Source organism: Calonectris borealis, chromosome 10, assembly GCF_964195595.1.
Source record: "Calonectris borealis chromosome 10, bCalBor7.hap1.2, whole genome shotgun sequence".
Lineage (NCBI taxonomy): Eukaryota > Metazoa > Chordata > Aves > Procellariiformes > Procellariidae > Calonectris > Calonectris borealis.
In genome coordinates this window covers 4,735,439-4,755,370 of record NC_134321.1, presented here as the reverse complement: position 1 = coordinate 4,755,370, position 19,932 = coordinate 4,735,439, and the positions used below count along the sequence as shown (strand labels likewise).

At 39.9% G+C, this 19,932-nt stretch overlaps 1 protein-coding gene across 2 annotated transcripts in view; it reads right to left on the bottom strand.

Annotated features, from left to right (window-relative positions):
• Positions 1 to 1,111: 1,111 nt before the first annotated feature.
• Positions 1,112 to 19,932, bottom strand: part of PDZRN3 (PDZ domain containing ring finger 3) — a 144,275-nt gene continuing 125,454 nt past the window's right edge. For both annotated transcript variants that reach the window (XM_075158609.1, XM_075158610.1), the window contains 7 exons: positions 15,807 to 16,060; positions 13,243 to 13,330; positions 6,856 to 6,954; positions 5,896 to 5,958; positions 4,918 to 5,019; positions 3,721 to 3,837; positions 1,112 to 2,766 (listed from right to left, as the gene is read on the bottom strand). In XM_075158609.1, the coding sequence (XP_075014710.1) occupies positions 1,216 to 2,766; positions 3,721 to 3,837; positions 4,918 to 5,019; positions 5,896 to 5,958; positions 6,856 to 6,954; positions 13,243 to 13,330; positions 15,807 to 16,060 (2,274 nt within the window). In that variant the 3' untranslated portion in view covers positions 1,112 to 1,215. The remainder of the gene's footprint in view (positions 2,767 to 3,720; positions 3,838 to 4,917; positions 5,020 to 5,895; positions 5,959 to 6,855; positions 6,955 to 13,242; positions 13,331 to 15,806; positions 16,061 to 19,932) is intronic.

Sequence of the window (19,932 nt, the reverse complement as noted above, 5' to 3'; positions counted from 1 at the left end):
TAGGTGGGTTTTATACACCACCAAGAAACACAAAACAAAGGAAAATAGGAGAGAAGTCCTATTTCTTTCTCACTTACAGATCATCTTAAATGCCTTGTGAGTTGAAGATACGCGTTGCTTGACTCTGCTCTTGATATTCCTTGTACATCCCCCTTGCCTCTTCCCTCCATCTCTCCTTCCCTCAAGAAAACCTCAATCCAAATGCCCCCCAAAGTCAGGATGCAGATTATTCTGTTAGGTTTGACTCCGGTAAGCTGTCCCGGCATTTCTGCAGCACAGGAGCTATGCTGGAGGAAAGAATACTCTACGTAGTGAAACCAGAAGGGAGTCAAAAGAATTTAAAATAGTTTGAAATATAAAACAATAATTTATTTTACTTCATTTTACTTGTTAACGTTTGTAGCTAATGATGATTTCATGAAACTGCTTTTATAATTCAATACATTCAAATCTATAATGCAAACAGTTACTACCATGGGCTTTTCAAATTCCACAAACTGTCTTATATAAACAAATTAGCTGTACATGCACATTTTTTCAATAGGTTGCAACATTTGCAAACATGCTTTAAAATCCTTTAAAGCTACAGTATAGTGTACTTTGCTTCAGGCTTTTCAGATGAAACCTATATACTTTCTTCAGAAACCTTAAAAAGAAAAATGTTTAAATGTTGAGCATAACTCTAAAAACTGCTGTTTGATAAATGTTAAATATTACAAGAGAATGACTCTAATTCTGAGTTTAAACCTTGAGCTAAATATTGATAAACAGCACTCTGTGTAGAAGTGAACAACAGCAAAATAATTTCACAAAAAATACGTATGTGCAGTTGCTCTTGTGGGTTTTTTCTTTTTTTCTTTTTTTTTTAGGTAAAGAAAAGCATGGGTACCTTTTAATATGAATATAGTTTAAGCAAATTACCTGTGTAAGTATGGTTAATACATTTCTGATATTTAAACACTTCATGTAAAAGGTAACAAGTAAAAAAGTACAATCAGTATTCCAAAAAGCGCTGCTAATATTGCCTTTGAAGGAGATGGGCAAGCTTCCTCTCCACTTCATAATGGAGATCCTGGCACCCACAGTTGTAGAGTTCAGTATTTGAACTATAAACTCGATGACTGTATCTTATATACAAAAATCTTGCCACATTGAACGAGGCATTGATTTCTACCCCAATGGTAGCGTTTTATGTACATAATTTAGCAATGGTGATTATACAGTAGTCACTGACAGGAAGGAATTGTACACCCGTGTGCCGTCTGGTGACTTTGTTCCATGGGTTAGCAGTTCTTGGATTGTCATCCAATTGTCAAATATTTTTTTATTTCTCTTCTTCATCATTTTTTTGTGGCTCAGTTCAATGATATTCATCTCTTTCTTTTCTTCTGCACCTTGCTGTTCCTTTAAGCAATCTAACCGGCTCTGCATCATAAACTCGCGCCTCCTCCTCTGCTCCTTTGCTTTCACTAAATGCTGCTTCCGCTCCTCCTTGCTCCAGTAACGGCCCATCTTCATTTCACTTATGGCATCATCATCGGTAGTCATACCACTGCGCTCCTCCTTAATCTTTATGGCACGTTCTCTCAGCAGTCTGTCCCTGACTGGCCTCTTTGTAATGTAGCGGGTCCCATCGCTTCTGACCTTGACTTTCCACTCCATCCTTGGTTCGCTCTGGCTTGAATTAAAGTCTTTGCACATACTCACCAGACTCATTTGGCTCTGCGCATACTCCACCGCTGATTTCTGTTGGATCAGCTGCATGTAGCTCTGATAGTGCTGTGCGTGGGCAGGAATATGAGCATGCTTATATGGAGAGTGATGGTACGGGGAGACGTAGGAGCCAGAAGGTTTCTGACCATGGGTAGGGCTTTTGCTTCCATCACTGGCTTTTCTCTCCTTGCTTTCCAGCTGTTTGCCAAGGTCGGGATCTTTAGCAGAGGCATGGCATTTACCAGTGCTGGATTCATGACTTTCTGAGCTAGCAAATAAATTCTTTTGGGAGACATTATATGCCACTGCCCCCTCATTACCTTGACAGTTAATGCCTTCTGCAGTTCTGCGCAGCGAATTGTCAGGGGAAATCTCCAGCGTGAGTGGTGTGCTTCGGCAGCTTTCGCCTGTGTTATACGCACTCGAGCTATCCTTGTCAGACTTCTCGGGGAGCTCTGTAATGTCTGAGAGCTCGTGCCTGCGAACATCGATGCTTGTGTTATAGTTGCGGAACCCGCTGTTGTGTAGCATCCAGGGCTCCCGGTACTGATCCTTCAGCTGCTGCATTTTATGAGCTCTCACAATATTCAGGCACTCTAGCTCGATATTGCGCAGCTCCTCATTCAGCATCTCCAGCTCTCTGTCAACACTTTCTTGGTCGCTTTTGCTCATATCCAGTGTGCTGTTATGATAATACAGACTGTAAGGGTTGGCAGACTTCACCTGGCACTTCAGTTCCAGCAGTTCCCGGAATCGCTCGCATTCATCTACGGGAATGCCAAGGAAGTCGACGTCTGTGCAGTCGGCCGAGATAAACGATTCATTGCTGAACTGCATATCGCCGCTTCCTAGGGTGTCGTGACTGTATGTCAGCTTCTTCTGGCTCCCTAAAGTGTTGGAGGAGGTGGTGTGATCATCCGCGTTGTTTTCCTGCTCGGAGCTCTCGTCGTTGCGAGTGCTGTCGTCTGTGCGCCCCACGCCGCTGTCCTTCTCGTGCTGGTTAGATAAAATAGTGGCTGTATCTGTGGTACCTCCATCCTCCTCATGCTTCTTCTAACAGCAAAAATAGAAAGACGGAAAAAGAAATTATTGCAAAGACATAAAATATTTCAGGGTGTTTATCTTTTAATAGTTTTCTTAATCTGTCACCTGTTACACTTTCTGCATCTTTGTCTTTTACTTGTATGGAAAGAATATTATTAAGAACTGGTAGAAATGGTGACTGAAAACACAGCGTGCTGTGGATGACCTTTTCAGAAGAACTTGAGGTTTGCTTTTCAGTTATATAGCAACAGTGGTAGAAGTCACACTTTCAAATTGTTTCTTCTCCCACGTAAGTGCACAAAAGTATCCAATTCTACGGTGGTGCCAAAGGGAGAATATGTCCCTTCAGAAAACATGAATCCCACAGAAGAGGTAGAGTTGTAGAAAATGCCAGAAAAAACTCTAGACAAAAATTGAAAATCTGTTTATGAACTTGTATGATTGCATTAATCACGGCAGAATGATGGGGAATACAGGCCCAAATCTGTGGCCCTGCATATAAACTTCGGTCTGTAAAAACTTTTTCTTTGCTTTTCTCCCCATATATAGACCTTATTTCGGTTATTTGCCTGAGTTGTCCATTTGGATTTTAAGGTTTCAGGAGGCAGGCTGTTTTCAGTATGTGCATGCATATCAAATAGGAAATTTTGTAAGTTAGCTCCCTACCTGCTATATCTATCATACACCTAGCTTGTACTTCTCTCAGTGACCGCAGCCAGAATGGTGGGTTTCTAAGAACTGTGATCATGTTGTTGTAGGGGGCAAAATAAAAAAGGCCACATTTGAAAACGTTTTGGTCCCCCAGATGAAGTTAGTGGATAGTCGTGTAATATCTTGATTTTACAGCAAGTCCTTTTGCCTTGATCGTCATTTGAGACACTAAGTGTATTCAGTCAAGCTCAATATTGGAATATTGAGTGCAACGTGACGTTTTGACACCATCGCACAACAGAACGGCAGTACCTGCTGAAGCATGCTGGCAGTAAATTGCATTGCCTGGTGGTGCTGCTCCTCTAACATGTCCATGTGCAAGTCATCCAGAAAATCATTTCTGTCATCATCCATCCATCCTTCATCCAGCTATGTGAAAAGGGAGGGAAAAATCAAACCAAATGTTGTCAAAAGAATGAAGACTGACATAAATTATGTTCCTTCTTTGTGGAAAGTGATTGGGAAATCTTAGGAGATTCCTTCCTGTGACAGTGCTGCTGTGTCCTGGGAAGGAGCACACGTCTCCTTGTGCTAAGTGCGGGTATTGACTGTCCTACCTCCCCCCTCAGCTGCCTCCACCTCCAGCAGCATGGTTTTATCTTCAACAGCCCTTTATATAGGAAACAAAACCAGCCTTTTCATCCATGGAAAGACTTCTAAGAGTTAGGGCTGTTTTGGTTTGTGACTTGATTAGGATTGTATAAAAACACTCCAGAGCCCAGAGCTTGAACACACCACTTGCGAGGCAGCATCAGGGCCAGAGGGAAAAATGCTTGCTAGGGGTCTGTAAAGACTTTTTTACTCCCAGCCTCAATTATCCCCAAGGGAAAGATCAGAAACATCTAGGCTAACAGGATAGTCACGAGCCTGACTGTGTCTGCAGGTGCATTGGCAAGGCTTGCTCTTGCAGCACGAGGAGCAGAGACGGATCAAACAACAGTGCTCATGGCTGTTTGTTCAACATCTTTGTTGTGCTAATCCCTGCTCTACAAAGGGATCTGGTTCAACCTTTTATTACAGCTGAGGATGCTTTTTGACAGTATTTAACTACATTAAGAGATGGTGTATAAAGGGCTAAATAATAGGTGTTTTAATGAATGAATAATCAATAGCTATAGGAATTAGAGTTCAGTATGTTCTTCAAAGCTATAGCTTGAGACCATCCATAATACCTTGCACTGATGTTTGTAATAGCATTGCAGCATATATAAATCCTTGAACGTCTTATAAATTGAACTTTAATATAAAATATATATATAAGTACTATGACTGCTGAATTCCATTATTTTAGACCATATATATGTCCAGCCAAATGGTATAATATGGTTTTAGGTAGACTTGGTAGATTTAGGTAGCTTGAAATTCTTCAAAAGATGCTAACTCCTTTCTACAAAACAGCAACTCTTTTAATTAAGACTCGAGAAAGGTTTTTCGTTGTTGCTACAGTACCTGAATTTCTGGTCTTGCAACAAGTAAGGAGATATTCTTGCTCTCTTCACTGGTGAGAAGTGCCACAGCTTCTTCTCGGTTCTGTACCTCTATACCATTGATCTTTAAAGAAAAGAGCAACAGAATGAAATCCTTTCGTAGGGATACTTTAATGCTGCTGAGATGAGCTCTACGGAACTGCATGGCTGGACAGATGCCAGCGCAGCACAGGCCAGGCACGGTCCCTGTTGACATCTCCAGCCGTGCTGTTCAGATAAGCGTTAGGCAAGTGTGTTGGTTTGGACATGTGAAGCTGTTCCATACCTCTGCCTGTGCAGAGCCTTGTTATGAGGACAGAAACTGGAGAAGGAGAGGTGGGCAGGAGCAGAATCGTAACATCAGGTCTGGTGGGTGGAAAGGAACGGGAACATCCATGTGTGGGAAGGGTGAGGCTGTGGATGCTGCTCCCAAAGACTGAATGGGATGTGGACCTCTACTCGTGTTAGTGTCTGTGCAGAAGACAGACGGCTTCTGACAAAGCCCCTGTGGTGTAGGATTGTGGCACTTGGAAGACGACTCATTCTGGCACACAGCAGTGGGTGTTCAGCCTGCTGAGCAACTACTCACATCCCTGTGAATAAATAGGGCTGCCTGGAGAGATTCTGCAAAGAGGAATAATTACTTGGGCCAAAATAGAGGGTTTCTGTGATAAAAGGAAGACTTAAAAGTGGAAGCGTATCAGAATGTGTGCTGGAAACAGATGACATCTGCTGACAAACTGCTTAGCCTGCAGAGTAGAGCCAATATAGGGCTTTACCTGGCCAAGACTATCAAAATCTGACTGAGAGATGGCAGAGGAAAGGGAAATATCCTCAGAAAATTAAAAGGAAGCGTATGAATACCAGTCTGGAGGGAATGATTTGTAAAAACTATACTGAAATAAGACATTGCAGCAGATTAGTAGTGTGTTAGCAGACTTTCAACCATTTACACACGTACCTGAATAATGCGATCGCCTTCTCGGAGTCGACCGTCTTTTGCAGCAATACTGTTGGGATCAATCTACAAAAAAAAAGAGAACTGTGAGTGCTTTGTCGGTTTGAGAGCTCAGTATCTACTTCCCATTGTAAAGCCAGTATTGGTAATATGACTGATACCGTAAGGCAGCGTGTCTGTCATTGCTGCTATATCTGTGGTTGTTACATCTCGCTTAGTGATGACAGGACTTTTCCTTGCTTATATCAGACAAAGTGAAATGCAAATTAAAATGATCAAGTCAAACCCAAAACATTTCTTCCTGAGATGTGTCTTCAGAGAATGTAGGTTTATCATGTTTGCATGATATCGAGTTACCTCATAGTTTAACATTTTGCTTCACAAACACAGTGCTCTGATTAGAACCAGTTTTTGCATAGAGAGCAGGAACGATTATGTCCTAAGTGATGCATTTTAATGGAAGATTTTAGATTTAGTTATGAGTTTCTTTCCCCAAGCCACTACTAATTTGAAATGGATCTGCATGATAAAAAGATCATGTATAAAATGCTACTTATTTCATGAAAGGGGGCAAAGAGAAACAAACGGGCCCCAAATCTTTGCAAATAAAAATGTGTGGGGTATTTTTTTTTCTTTTTTTAATTTATATTGTTTCTGGAATAATTGAGAACAAAAATGAAAGGGGCAATATATTAAAAATACTTTGAAAACGTCATCTGAAATTGAACACTGAGTCTGTGTTAGGGGAAAAATGAACACTAAATGTTAATATAACGAAGTTTGAGTTCAGTGGATGCAAGATTTCACTCAGTTTGGAGAAAAGGAAAAATAATTAGATTTCTTTCAATTACTGCATTCAGGCTGTTTTTCAAACATGGTACAAACAGAAGACAAATGTCTTAAATGCCCAACACTGCAGTTTAAAAGACAAATTGTATTTTATGGAAATCAGCTCAATCTTACCTCACTCACATAAATACCCATGTCATCTTCATCATCCGTTCTGTAACATACAGTAAGGCCAAGCTTGTCTTGGCTGTTCACTCTATGTAAATCTACTTCCTGAGGTTAAAAAAAAAAAGAAAAAAAGAGAGGGAGAAAAAGGAAAAGAAAATACAGTCAGTGAGATACTGGTGACTGATGGAAGCAATTTTTCAAATGCAATGAAAACATTTTGCTTAAGTGATATAGTGGATCTCTTTTCATTTCACTTGTAGACGAGGTTAACTTACTGAGCAAAACGTGATTATATGCAGACAATCAATACCTGGGGCATTTTTTACCCTTCAATCAATATGAAGTCATTTTGAAAACAGACCTTTTATTAATCTCAAAAAGAAAAATTACGTATATTTCATGTAGTAGTAAGACTTCAAATGCTAAAATACTTATAAAGTATGATTTCAGTATTTGCCACAGCTGACACATATTTCCTTATAAGCAGGGAAATTTTCTGGCTTTTCAGAGAAAAATATAATACTCTATTACCTTAACTTGTATAATTTTCATGAAATGATGTAATGAATTTCTCAAAAGCGTGACTGAAGATCAATATATTGTCAGCAAAGCATTTGGTATTGGTAATAGAAATATAATAAGCACTTCAGTATCTTGCAAGAGCTTGGTTTCAGCAGGTCATGGTTTATCATTCTAGTGCTCTTTGGTGGTCTTGTTATTCTTGGAGGCATTTAAGCCATCTTAAAAATACATGTTCTTCCTCTATGCTTTTTTGCCACAGGGATTTCATGTGGTGTTTTTTTTTCCCTACATTTGCTGCTGCTCTGTGATACTGGTGGTATAAAGGGTTGTAAAATCTATGGAGATACCCATAAGCTGTGGGATGCTCCTGGCTGGTGCGCAGTGACCATCCCTGTAGCATCTTTCAGCTCTGCCTTCTTGCTTCCGAGGGATGTCCTGGGAGCCTAATGCACTTAACCAGCTTGTTGGGACTGCTGTGCCAGCCCTGAGGATGCTGCCATAGGGAGGAAGGGTGTTTCTTCATAGGTGGAGGTGCAATACTGACTGTAGTTGTGTTTTTTACTTCCCCTAGAAAAAGAGAGCTTGGCAGTGAGCGAGGCTTTGAAAGGTCCCACTCCTCTGCAGCTAACGCCAGGCAGGCTGGAGGCAGCGGCTGTGGGGCTCGAGCCCCATTGCTGCGAAGGGGAAGGGGGGCAAAGGGACATGAGAGAGATGGCACGGCCCGTGCGGGATCCAGGGCTGTCCCAGCCCAAGGGCAGACCCTGAACGCTTGTGCTTGGACCCATCCGTTCCAGTGGAGATGTCCTGATAACACAACTCGTTATTTCTGAACGTCTCTCTGTTTTGACCTGCGCTGTGCCATTTGTAAGGGCAAGACAATAAAACAAGCTGATATGAATAATTTATTGGCACGTCTAGATGACAGCTGCCAAGATCAGCAATCTCATGTTATTTACTTGTCAACATGTGTAATTTTTTTTTTTTTTAGAGAAACGTAGCTGTAAATGTCAGTGACATTTCAGATGGTATTTAATGGTTTCAATCAATAGTATCCATGGTGAACTGCTGCTCTTTTTCTCCCTCTTTTGTTACTTAAAGGTTTGAACACAATGCTTTAATAGTGGGTTTTTTTCAGATCTCTAAAGCGTTTGGGGCTTTCTAGAGAGGAGATGGAAATTCTTCAGAAGAAAAGATGAGACAAAGTGGATTCAATTCTGACCTCATTTGATCCTTGGGAACGCCACTGCAGTCAATGCATTTCCTCTGCATTTAATCATGGTGCGAACTGGGGATGAGGTGGGAGTTTGTGCACTGGGCCTAACTCAGGCCTGGAATGATTCCCTTATTTCCTGCATACTTTAACAAAAAGATTTCATGTCTTGAGGAAAGTTTTTATATAGTTTACTCGTCTAAAAACGTGGCAAGAAACTAGTGCTGTAGCTCATCATGCCGTTTGTCATACTAATACTGAAAAATATATATAATGTTAAAAAAAAGACCCCACAAAAACAACAAAAAAAGCATGGTGACTTTGGCCATTATTTAAATAGATCCTATGTAACCATAAACACTTGCCAGCACCTTTTGGAGTGGAAGGAGAGGAGGGAGCAAGCTATTAGTTTCATTCTTACCTGCTGCGTGTTTTGAATAACAATAGGTGTTTTTCCAACATATTACAACTATGAAGTGTATTATTACAATTAAAAAATAAGGATGGTTTACATTGAAAATGCACCATCCAAGACATCACCTGTGATATACTAGAAGGTAATAAATCATCTGGTAAATTAAACATTATATATTTTAAAAGGAAACCAGATATATATTGTTTAAAAACACACAACTGAAGCAGCAAAAAGCTAAAGCAAACAAAAAATTCTTAGAGCAGGTATTTAGAATCTGAATTTTTATGAGTAATTAGTTGACAGACTTACCCTTGGGTACAATCCCTCTAGTCCTTGGTAGGAAAAGAGTAAGTGGGTTTGATGCTACCCAAATATGATAATTTTGTGTACTTAAAGGTAGGAACAGCTGCTTTCTGTGGGTCTTTGCATCAATAACGTTCTAATATAATCATAAAGGTTTGAAATATTTGAGAGATAAAAGTGTGCAATTCCAGTTGGAGTTGAAGAACCAACTCCAGAGTCTTCAAAGCAAAGATTATTTCCCATGTTCAGAGTAGAGTCTGTGTAATGCACAGATCCATGAAAAGGAAAAATAGAACAGAAAATTGGCACCTGCAAGTACAGGTACTATGGTAGCTTGTGTAATTGTACCAGGAATTAATTAAACTCTAGGAATTAATATGGGCCTAGAGAACTTTGAAGGTGTAAGTTCACATGCTTGCAGTGCCACTGGACTTGCCATTTCTTACTCCTCTGTCTTCAGCGTTGCACTTCTGGGGAGCCCAGGGGCTCGACCCTGCGAGCCTGCAGCGTTCTGCACTCCCGCTGCAGACAGCAGCCGCTGCCTGCTGGACGCGTGCTCTTTCAGATTAGTCTGGTGTACTGTACGGTCTTGAGATGAAAGAATATCTAGTGCTCAACTGGGGGTCAGGTACTATTGTCATGAACTCTGTATAAAATAATATGAAACGTATCAGCCAGCTACATTGCAGAAGGGAGACACTGAAGTATTCAACACCTGGTCTAGATCTGCAGAAATTAGTTAGCAGACAATGGCGGTATCCACAGAGTGTGGTGATGTTGGGGCTGCGTTAATATGATAAATGTAAAAATTTCATATATGATAGAACTTTTACACACACAGATAATTACAATCTGCTTCTTTAGATCAGGTAAAAGTGACATTTTGAGAGATGTTCAAGAGAAGTTTTTGTATGCTATTTCAAAACAGAGTCTGCACAAGAGAACCGTCTGAAAGATTATTGGCTCCACATCAAATGTAGAGCCAAGGAGGGCTCAGAGAGCTAGTTACCGAAATGCATATGGCATTTGTAGCAAGACAAGAAGGAATGAACATGCACTATGACATTATACCTGCAACCGCTCATAATAATGAATTAGGAGTAAGTGATAATAGTAAATTAACCTCTATAAGCTCAGAAGAGCTTTCATTTGCAACAGATCATTGAATTATTGTACTGCTGATTTAAAATTATGGCCTGCCTGCAAATTTATAAAAATCAAAGTCCTTTCTCTAACAAGACAGAAATGAGCAGTAGAAATCTGAAATGAGAGGACAGCAATAGGTAAAAAAGGTTCAAACATTCAGAAAGCATTATCCAAAGCTTGCATGATAAGTACTCTGTCCTTTTGCCTCTCTCTGTAAAAAGTGGTGGGTTTTTTTTTTCTTCTGACATAGCTGACCAGCAGGGCCCACTTTTTTGCTACTCCATTAATAGATTTCACCCAGAATAAAATGTCAGGGAAATAAAGAACTGTTTCTTTTTATACTGCACTAGGCCTTCTCACTACCTTTTGGCAACTGACCCTGGTACAGCAGGGGGAAAAATTTTGTTCTTGCTGTCTTGAAGCTGAAGAAAGTGATCTTTACATTTGTCTTTTCACATAAATGTGGTTTTCAACATAGATAAAAAGCAAAAACCCCAGCCCTCAACTTTTCAGAGAAGAAAATGTTATAAACCAGGTTTTCTTTCCAAAATTCTTTGCCCTAGAGAAGTAAAAATCTACCTCGAGGTTTCTGTGCCAGCCCAGCCCTATGATGGCAATTCTCTGATGGACCACAGAGACTGGACTAGCTTAAGTCATCAGTGGTGCTGGGGAAGGCTGAAGAAAAGTGCTTCTCACCCTGATGAAAAGGTGTTTAGGATACGTAAGGTAAGGTAACTTGAAGGATGCCCAGGTTCTTTCCCAAGCAGATGGCCAATGGTCCACAATTAAGACCTTTCTCATGCAATAAGAGCTGTTAAGACCAGGTTGAAATCCTCCAGAGAGCTAAGGGAGGACAACCTTTCAGTATTAGCTTGTCAGCAAGTTGAAATGTTTTACCACTTTTGGATTTGTTCCAAACAAAGAACATACAAATATTTGTCTTAAGAAGTACAGTTGTGAAGCTGAAGGAAGGTACTGCTTTTTAAACCTTTACATATTCAATCACTGCCTGAGTAGGACGGCTAGAGCTGAAGTCCTTTGTATTCAGAGACGTAGTAATGCCTTGAGCAGCTCCTGATCAGTGCAACTCCCTGCAAAGCAGGAGTTTTCATTGAGAAGAAATATATTCACATAAAAGATGCTTTCAAATGCTTTACAACCAGGATGGAATAAATATTGCAGAGTGCCTGTGATGGAGCCTACTGATTCCCATGTTCAGATAGTTACCTCTTGCCTCCTCCCCGCCCTTACAAACAGATTCTTGGAGAAGTAGAAGAAAACCTTCAAAAGTACCTAAAAGTAGCCATTTTGCCATCAAGTACTGTATCAATGTCAAAATTATTAATGTTGTGATTTAAGGCATATTAACGTCTGGCTACTGAAGTACGTGTTTTTAAAATGTTTTCAGCTCAACTGGTTGACCTTCTAATGGAAGCAATATAGTTTATCCACAATATTAGATTTCCTAAAAGACAGATTTTGAAAAGACACTGGCAGAAAATACTAATTTGTTCTACATTTTCCCTTAAGACTGAAATCTATATTGTATTTGTTTTTATTTAAAAAAAACCAAAAAGGCACTTGTTTGAAAAGTAAGGCCTTGAAGTCTGCTAAACAGCATTTGTTTTACTGGCACTTTGATTTTATCCTGACTTTGATTTGCGTTTGTGTACAGAGATGAATTACTACCAGATCTGCAGAATTTGAGAACAGCTTGCAAACTTTTTATGGGGTTTTAGTCCTTGATCCTGCAAACACTTTTATAGAAGGGAACAACTTCGTGCTCATAGAACGACTGAACTCTGCTCCCACTGAAGCTGTTGATAAATTTACCACTGATTTAAACAGAGCTACAGACAGATCAGCATCGCTTGCTTTGACAAATAAGCATTAGCAGGACCAGGATCTAAGAAATCAAAAGTGCAAGCAAGCTAAGAGTAAACTATTCACTTACTGATAATCTTGAATGGATTAGCTGCGTCAGACATTGCTGGCAGTTATTTAGAAGTATTGAGATACTTTACTGCTATTTATTACAAACCATTCAAACCACTTCAGTGGGTCAGCACTGCTTAAGTATCTTGCAGAACTAAGGCCCACAATTTATATGCTGTACTCTGCATGGTTGGGAGCATGAATGTAATGGTTAAGAATGAGAAAACTGAAGATGAACTTCTGATGGGATATACAAGTACTAAAACCAAAAGTGATTTTTAAAGATTTGGCAGGGAAATGGACTTGCATACCTTCATGACTGTTCAACTTTTATTATCTATAATTTTATATGTATACATGTGTAACTTTTCAGGAATGAAGAAGGGAGGAACAGCTTAGTATAGTGGCATATCTATTCTGGTCTTGTCTTGTAAACTTAAAATACTTCTAAATTATATGATCAAGAACATCTGTTTCTCAGCTGGGGAATATTTAAGGGAAACTCATACATTTTTACTGTGACTATGTGGAACAGGTCCTGCCACTCGGCAAATCTGCAAAGTCTTTCAGTTTTTCAGAAAGTCTAAATCAGCATAGTTATACAGAATTTAATTAATGGAATCAATGACTTCATTATTTATGTTAATTTGTTAGCTGAAGATCTGGCTCATCAGTCCATGGCACATAGTTAAATACACTGCTAAAGGTATCAGTAAGGTTTGCAACCTGCAAAGTAACTAATGAGCAATGTTATTACAAAGAACTGCTTTGAAATGTCTCTTCACTTTATATACAATATAAAGACCATGACATGCACAAGTTAAACTTTCAGTAAATGAAACAGTTACTAAAGACTAAGTACCTCTAATTCCAACTCATCTCGGTCCATTTCTTGATGAATTCCTCCCATGTAGTCATTTGGGTCATAGTATTCATGCACTGATGGATGGCTGGAAAAAAAAGGTGTATTTTAAGACAGCACTCAGTACTCTAGTTAGCATATTAATCCATTCCAAGCTTATAGCAAGTCATTGTGAACACGATGGACTAACAACCAAACCAAGAAGTTGCATGTGGTTAATGATATACACTATACCATTTACAGTAATAAATGCATTAAACAATTAAATGTATTATAAGAGGAGTTTAAAACATTTGGCACCTGATGATGAATGAGAGACTTGTAAAGAGTCTTAGCATTGATTAATGATTTTTCTCCAAATGTAAAGCTGACTTGAGGAAAAAATATACAGAGAGAATAGCAGCAAAGTAGGGTAAGGGGTACCAGGTGACAGCTAAGTGGGCAGATATTTGCCAGGTTCAAGATGAGATTGAATACTAGATTATTTGCTTATAAGCTCAGGTTATTTGCAGACATGGAAGTAAAATCATCCTTGCCTACTTGTTTGGTATTTTTACTTTGCCTTAAAAACACAAAATTGTATCAAATTGTTATTATAAAAATAATTTGCCACCCAACTATTTGGATCAACAGCATTCTATTGATTGACTTGAATGCAACAGGCTGTACATAATGATTTAAATACTACTTAAATATCCACCACTCTTCATATTGGCATGCTGCTTTTTACAGCTTGAGCTCTCCAACAGTTTCACTGTCCATACTTTGGAATTTGTAAGCAGTGTAATGCTCTTGCGATCGCTTTTTTCTATGCTGGAATTTTATTTCTGCAATGAAAGTAAACTTCCTTTAATTCTCTGTTAACTAGATACATGTTTCTCTGTAAGTGTGAGGCTATTTATGTAACAGCATCTGCTAACTGGCTAAGATACCCAAGTTGTTATACGCAGGCTAGATTAATTTGAATGGGATTTGGAGAAGTTACAGGAAGCATTAGGAAAAAATGACTCTGCTTGCACATGCTGGGTGACCGCACACTTGAATAGCTAACTGGCTGCCCTTGTACGCAGGGATAGCTGTGAGGCAGGCTATGTGGTTGGGACCAACATCTACAGGTGAAATAAGGCCGCTGATGATGCTAACTGTTGGAATCTATGTCTAATGATCAAGGGGCAACATGAAGTTACTTGGCAGGGCTGAGCTGGTTTTATGCAGGCATGTTGCAATCTAAATGGTTGATTACAAATTAATCTTTGCCGTTTTCCTTGTGTATTTGGTTTTGCAGTTGGAAAGTTGCAGGTATTGAAACCCCTCTTGCAAACGTGTTTGGGGGTTTGCAGTGTAGGTGCTCTAGGAGTTAGTGTGTCCTCTCCACAGTGCTCTAAGCCCTGCTGCTTGTTCACTGCAAACAAGCTCAAAGCTAGCCTTTTGTCAAATGTTTCCACTAAAACATGCAGCTGTGCTTGAATTTTCAATGAGCTGGGAATAGGTGGCCATGCAGTAATATCTGATGGAACCATCTTTCAAGTAATCAGCGCTGAGAGTCATGAAAGGAGCAGACATTGCACGCAGAAGCCCAGCTCCTGGCAGAATGTGTTAATGTTAACATACCGTGAAAGTCACTTAGGAGCAGTACAGGATTGGGGCCTGTTTGTAGTCAAACTCTATTTCCTAGGAGCGCTGACAGGGATGTTCGGAGAGGCGCGCTGGGGTCTGTTTGTGTGCCGATGTTCACAGCTCGGGCTCTCTGTGGGGTTCCCCCTCCAGAGCTGTACGGCACGGCCAGGACACGTGCACACTAGCCCTGCCTCTCGCCGTGTACAGCGTCATCTCAAAACCAGGTATTGCTGTGGATTGACCAGATCACGGTCTCTCATACGCAGCAACTGAGATGTTCAGAATTCTTTCTGTTACTTTTTCCCTTGTGGAGATGCGTGCAAGATGACAGGCAATTTGCATGGGTTCCTTGGGGAGCCGTTTTCCTCTTGAACAGCGTGTGAGGGCGTAGTGTGTGTGTGCCAGGAGATAATTGTCATTTTTATTTGTAAGTACAAAAGCATCAAACTACCATTAACAATAATTAAAATTTGATTCTAAAACATCCATGACAGCACTGGTAAGTAATTTTAGTCCTAGAAAATAATTTATTTGAGTAACATCGCTGCAGGGTTATAATAAAGTAATTAATACACTGGAACAGAATGTAGCAGCTCTTAGCATTACACAATTTATGGCAGCCATAAAAAATAAAGTTAAAACATAAGCAACCCAAAGAGGCAGTGAGAGGAATTACAAGAAGCAATAACTTTATCCATCAAATGCCAGCAAAAAATGAGCTTTATGAGGCCATGTTGTGACTCAGTGGCATTACTCATGTGAGCAATGGCTTGCTGGTATGTAGAAAAAATGAAAATGTTTTGAGTTGTGGCTCAATGGTGTATGAATCCTGGCTACTTGTGGGAGTACAGGTTCACCAGCAAGTAAAGGTGAGTTTGTGAACTACTACTAACACACCACATTAAGGAATGCAAGGATTTTCAAGGGCTTCACAAACTGTTACTTACTCTTCAGGTAGGAGGTATGGGTCTAGCACAGAGACGGGTGGAGTAGGTGAGCCCATCTTGCTTAGAGCCATGATGTGTTCAAAAGTGATATCTGTCTGTGTGCCCACATCTACCAGCTGAGAGTCGTGAGGAGGAGTGAAGACCTTGGTGCGTGGAGTTCTTCTCAGGACCTGCACCACGATGGGCTCCTTGGCCGTTTTGAATGCTTCCACTGCCTGCTCATGTGTTGCTTTAGATAAATCCTTCCCATTGACCTGCGGGAAGAAAGCAAGCAAAGCAAAGAGAGAAACAGTCAGAAAGTGGAAGATGTCTTTGTTGGTTTTGGCTGTTAATTTAAAAGTCTCAGCTTCCATCTAAAGGTATATACAGCAAGTACTAGGGAACTATTTATGCAATGTTATGCATCTCTTATTTTCCCCTTTCACTACAGTAACTTTACAAATCCTGTGTTCTGCTTTTTGTTTTGAAAGTTAGATTTCACTGGGCTCACTCTTTGAGCTAAAGTACACACCAGCATCCCATTTGTTCCTTGCAGATTAGAAATCCCTCAGTCTTGTTCAAACAGAACAAGTTATTGATTCTCCAGCAATTTTTCTAGTTTTAGTTTGTTTGTTTTTTTAATCTTTTAACTTTTTTTGCTGAACAGAACTACTGAGACAAGATCGGAATTACAAAACTATGTATTTGTGTCTGATAAACAATTTTTCAAATGAAACATGATGGCGGTACCCAGTCACTGCAATAAAAAACTGCATTTTTGGGATGGGCATGGACATCGTACTGGGATAGTGAACAGAGATAAGAATGGAAACACAATCATGGGCTTTTTCTTTTGAAATAACTTCTTGTCTGTGTAGCTTGGCTATTTCCCATCCCCAGATCTCACCACCATTATCTCCTGGTTGAGTGAATACTTACACATAACAGAACACCTTTACTAAACATGACTGAGAGACCCCACTGAGAACTACCAATACTAGATGTGCCGGGCCATGGAAGATGGGGGTCTGAGAAGAAAATTTGAACACAGATCCTTCCTATCTCAAAGGAGTAGCAAAGCTCCTGTTCACAGCAGCAAAACCAAGATGAGGCATTCAATTTTAGTACAAGGTTTACAGTTTCAAGTCTTCGGCAAGCAGAGGTGTCCTTCCTGATCCAGAGAGAGGTCTTGAGCACTTCCAGCCCACTCTGGCTTTGCGTTTCACTCGTGCTTAGCTTCCTTCCTCACATGGTTTCTAATGAATTCTTCCATAAGTATCTAAGTCTACCCAGGGGCTTTGAAAGAGATGAGGTCATAGTTGTAAGAATTTTTATAAAGCTGCAAAACCATAATTCTTATTTGGAGTTTTGGTTCGTGAGAAATGTTAATGTTTCTGTGTTTCTCTGCACGGATTGTGATTTTAAGGGAGCAATGAATAGTATGGAATGAACTGAAAAAAGGCGGCTGTGGTGAGGAGACTGAATGTGTGCCCACTTCCTGCTGTTTCCAGCCCAAGATGGAGATTTCTTTTGAAATTTGGCCTGTTCATTGAGGCATCTGCAAATCTGAAAGGTCTATGGACTCATATGCAAAGAACTATGTTACAGACATAGTGGGAACCACTGGTAACTCCAGCAAGTTTTTATCCTCTTTTAATCTGCAAACTATTAGCATTTTAATACGGATAAAAAGAAACAATTAAAGAGAAGCTGCCCAGAGCAATGTGTTAGTGAAAGCTGTATAATGAAATTACAATCTTATTACAATCTTAATTATATGATAGCATCATGCTATCATATAATTGTTACCACGTTCTTTGGACTGGGGCAAGTGTTGGCTGACATGTAGAGATAAACTGCAATTTGAGATTTGAAGATGCTCCTAGCACTGACAGTAAGGACCCCTATTGTTGCAGTCCTTCTCAGCAAGGAGCATACTTTGTTTATATGTTTTCTTTATGAATGATGTCTTACATTGTACGCTTTCCAATCAGACAGCTATTCACTTGATAAACCGCATTATTGTATCTGTAATCAGAGGTATGAGTTTGCACAGTGGAAACTCTTGCCTTCTGCATGGAAGTGCAGCACATTTTTTCCAAGGCAATAAAAATAATGAATTGCCTTGATTGGACGTAAATGCAACAGTGTCTAGCCTCAGGTATTAGTGGTGGCTCCTACTTTGTAATTTAATAATTTTTCTATGTCTGAAATGTATACTAGTGTGATGACTAGGCCACATTAGCTTCTTGACTATGATTGAAAACTCTATGTCCAGATTCTGATATCTTTTCTTATATCAGATAGCACTTAGTTCACGCTGTGCTATGCCATGTTTAGTCCCATTAAAGTAAGTGGGGCAACTGAATGAGTAACATTACTCAGTGCAGTAACTGAATGTAGCCCATACTTAACGTATTGCCCACAGCAAAAAGCTGGGTGATAATAAAGAGGGTTAATTCCAGTGCAGAATCGATTGAAAAGGCTAAATTCCTGCTGAATTACCTTGTGCACATAACACTTATTACGCTGTCATCTTTGGTTTATCTTAGAGAGGCGATGACACCAGGTTTTTTGTTAAGCCAGCTGAGAATGGCATTACATTTACATTACACAAACACTTGTATTGACCACAATTGCTCACAGTAATGCATAGCATGTAAAGTTTGGTCTGGTCAAATTAAATATCATTAACTTGCCCAATTGAGCGGATTACTTTAAAACAACTTGTACAGCTGTAAAATTAAGTTCAGTGTAACGTTTTCTCTGGAAAAAGGAAATGCTGATTATGGTTCGAGTTTTATTATTTGCTGCAAATTAAATGTTGCATATTTTACTGTGTGCATCCTAATTTTTTTTTTTGGTACAACTAAATCCAAAGCAATCAAAATAAAAGAATCTAAATTGCAGCAAGTGTAGTGGTTTTCAAAACTGCTCAGAATAACTCTTGAGCAGGAAACTTTTCATGTGAGCTGCTTTCTACATCTTTATTCTAAAAACTGGTAAAATCATGCAAAGGATAGCTTTCCAATTTATTCCCCAATATTGTAATGAACTTGGATTACAGACAGTTTAGTACAGGCTTGTATTTTAGTCTAGGTTCCTTAGGACATTTTATTTCTGCAAATCTGTGCACTGGCATCCTCTTTGTGCCTTTTTTTTTTTTTTAAATACTTCAAAGTCAGGCTGATATCATGCAAGGAACAGGTGGCAGTTGGACTGTATCATAAATTGTTACTACAGGAATTATTTCCAAGTAGTACCCTGACTATGTTTTCTACAAGCTGGTAATGCAGGAAAAAAGAGAAGCGCTGCATAGCAAGGCAGAAGGATGTGAGACCAGATCTTAGAATTTGGGAGAAGAGCCAGCTAAATTTTAATCTAAACCCTCTCCTCCTGTAAAGGGGACCTTCTGGAGAAAAGGTTCGTGACTTTCTGGCATTTGGCTTTTGGTTGAGACTCAGCACGTCGTAGGCTTGCCTGCTGCAGGCTGCCATGCTGAGCTCCCTCTCCGGCAGCAGAACTGCTACCTGTGGGCTTTCACAAATGCCCATTCATCAGTGCCTTAACTGTAGATGCCGGACAGTGAATCAGACCTTTGAGGAGCATGTGCTCATCTTGTTCTGCTTCATTTGGTGCAAGCATAGTCCCGACAGAGGGGCTGGAGAAAACCTGGGGGCAGGGACGTTACAAGTGCTGTGAGTAATGGCATCAGGGCTGCTCTGCTAGAGCCTTTCGTCTTGTATTGCTGGACCCAGGTCAGAACTGAGCATTTCACTGGGTGTTTGTATTCAGCAGGCTCCACTCGGACACTTCAGAATACTAGGATTCTGCACAGCCTGGTAAATAAATAACTCTAAAGGGGATTTATATTTGATGTATATACAATTTTATATCGTGAGTTTGATAAGATGGCAATGATTATAGCAAAATGAAAGCATAACTCACTGTACCATTATTATTATGGGTTTCTTAATGCACTGCTAAAATATGGTTGGGGATTTTGTCTTTAAAAGTTAATAATTCTATGAAATACGGCGGCACCCACAACATATTAGGCAAACAATTCTCCAGACAGCAGCCGTTCACATGATGAATGGTTTCAGGGTCAGTCTGTGGATTTCTTACAAGAGACTGATTCTGAACT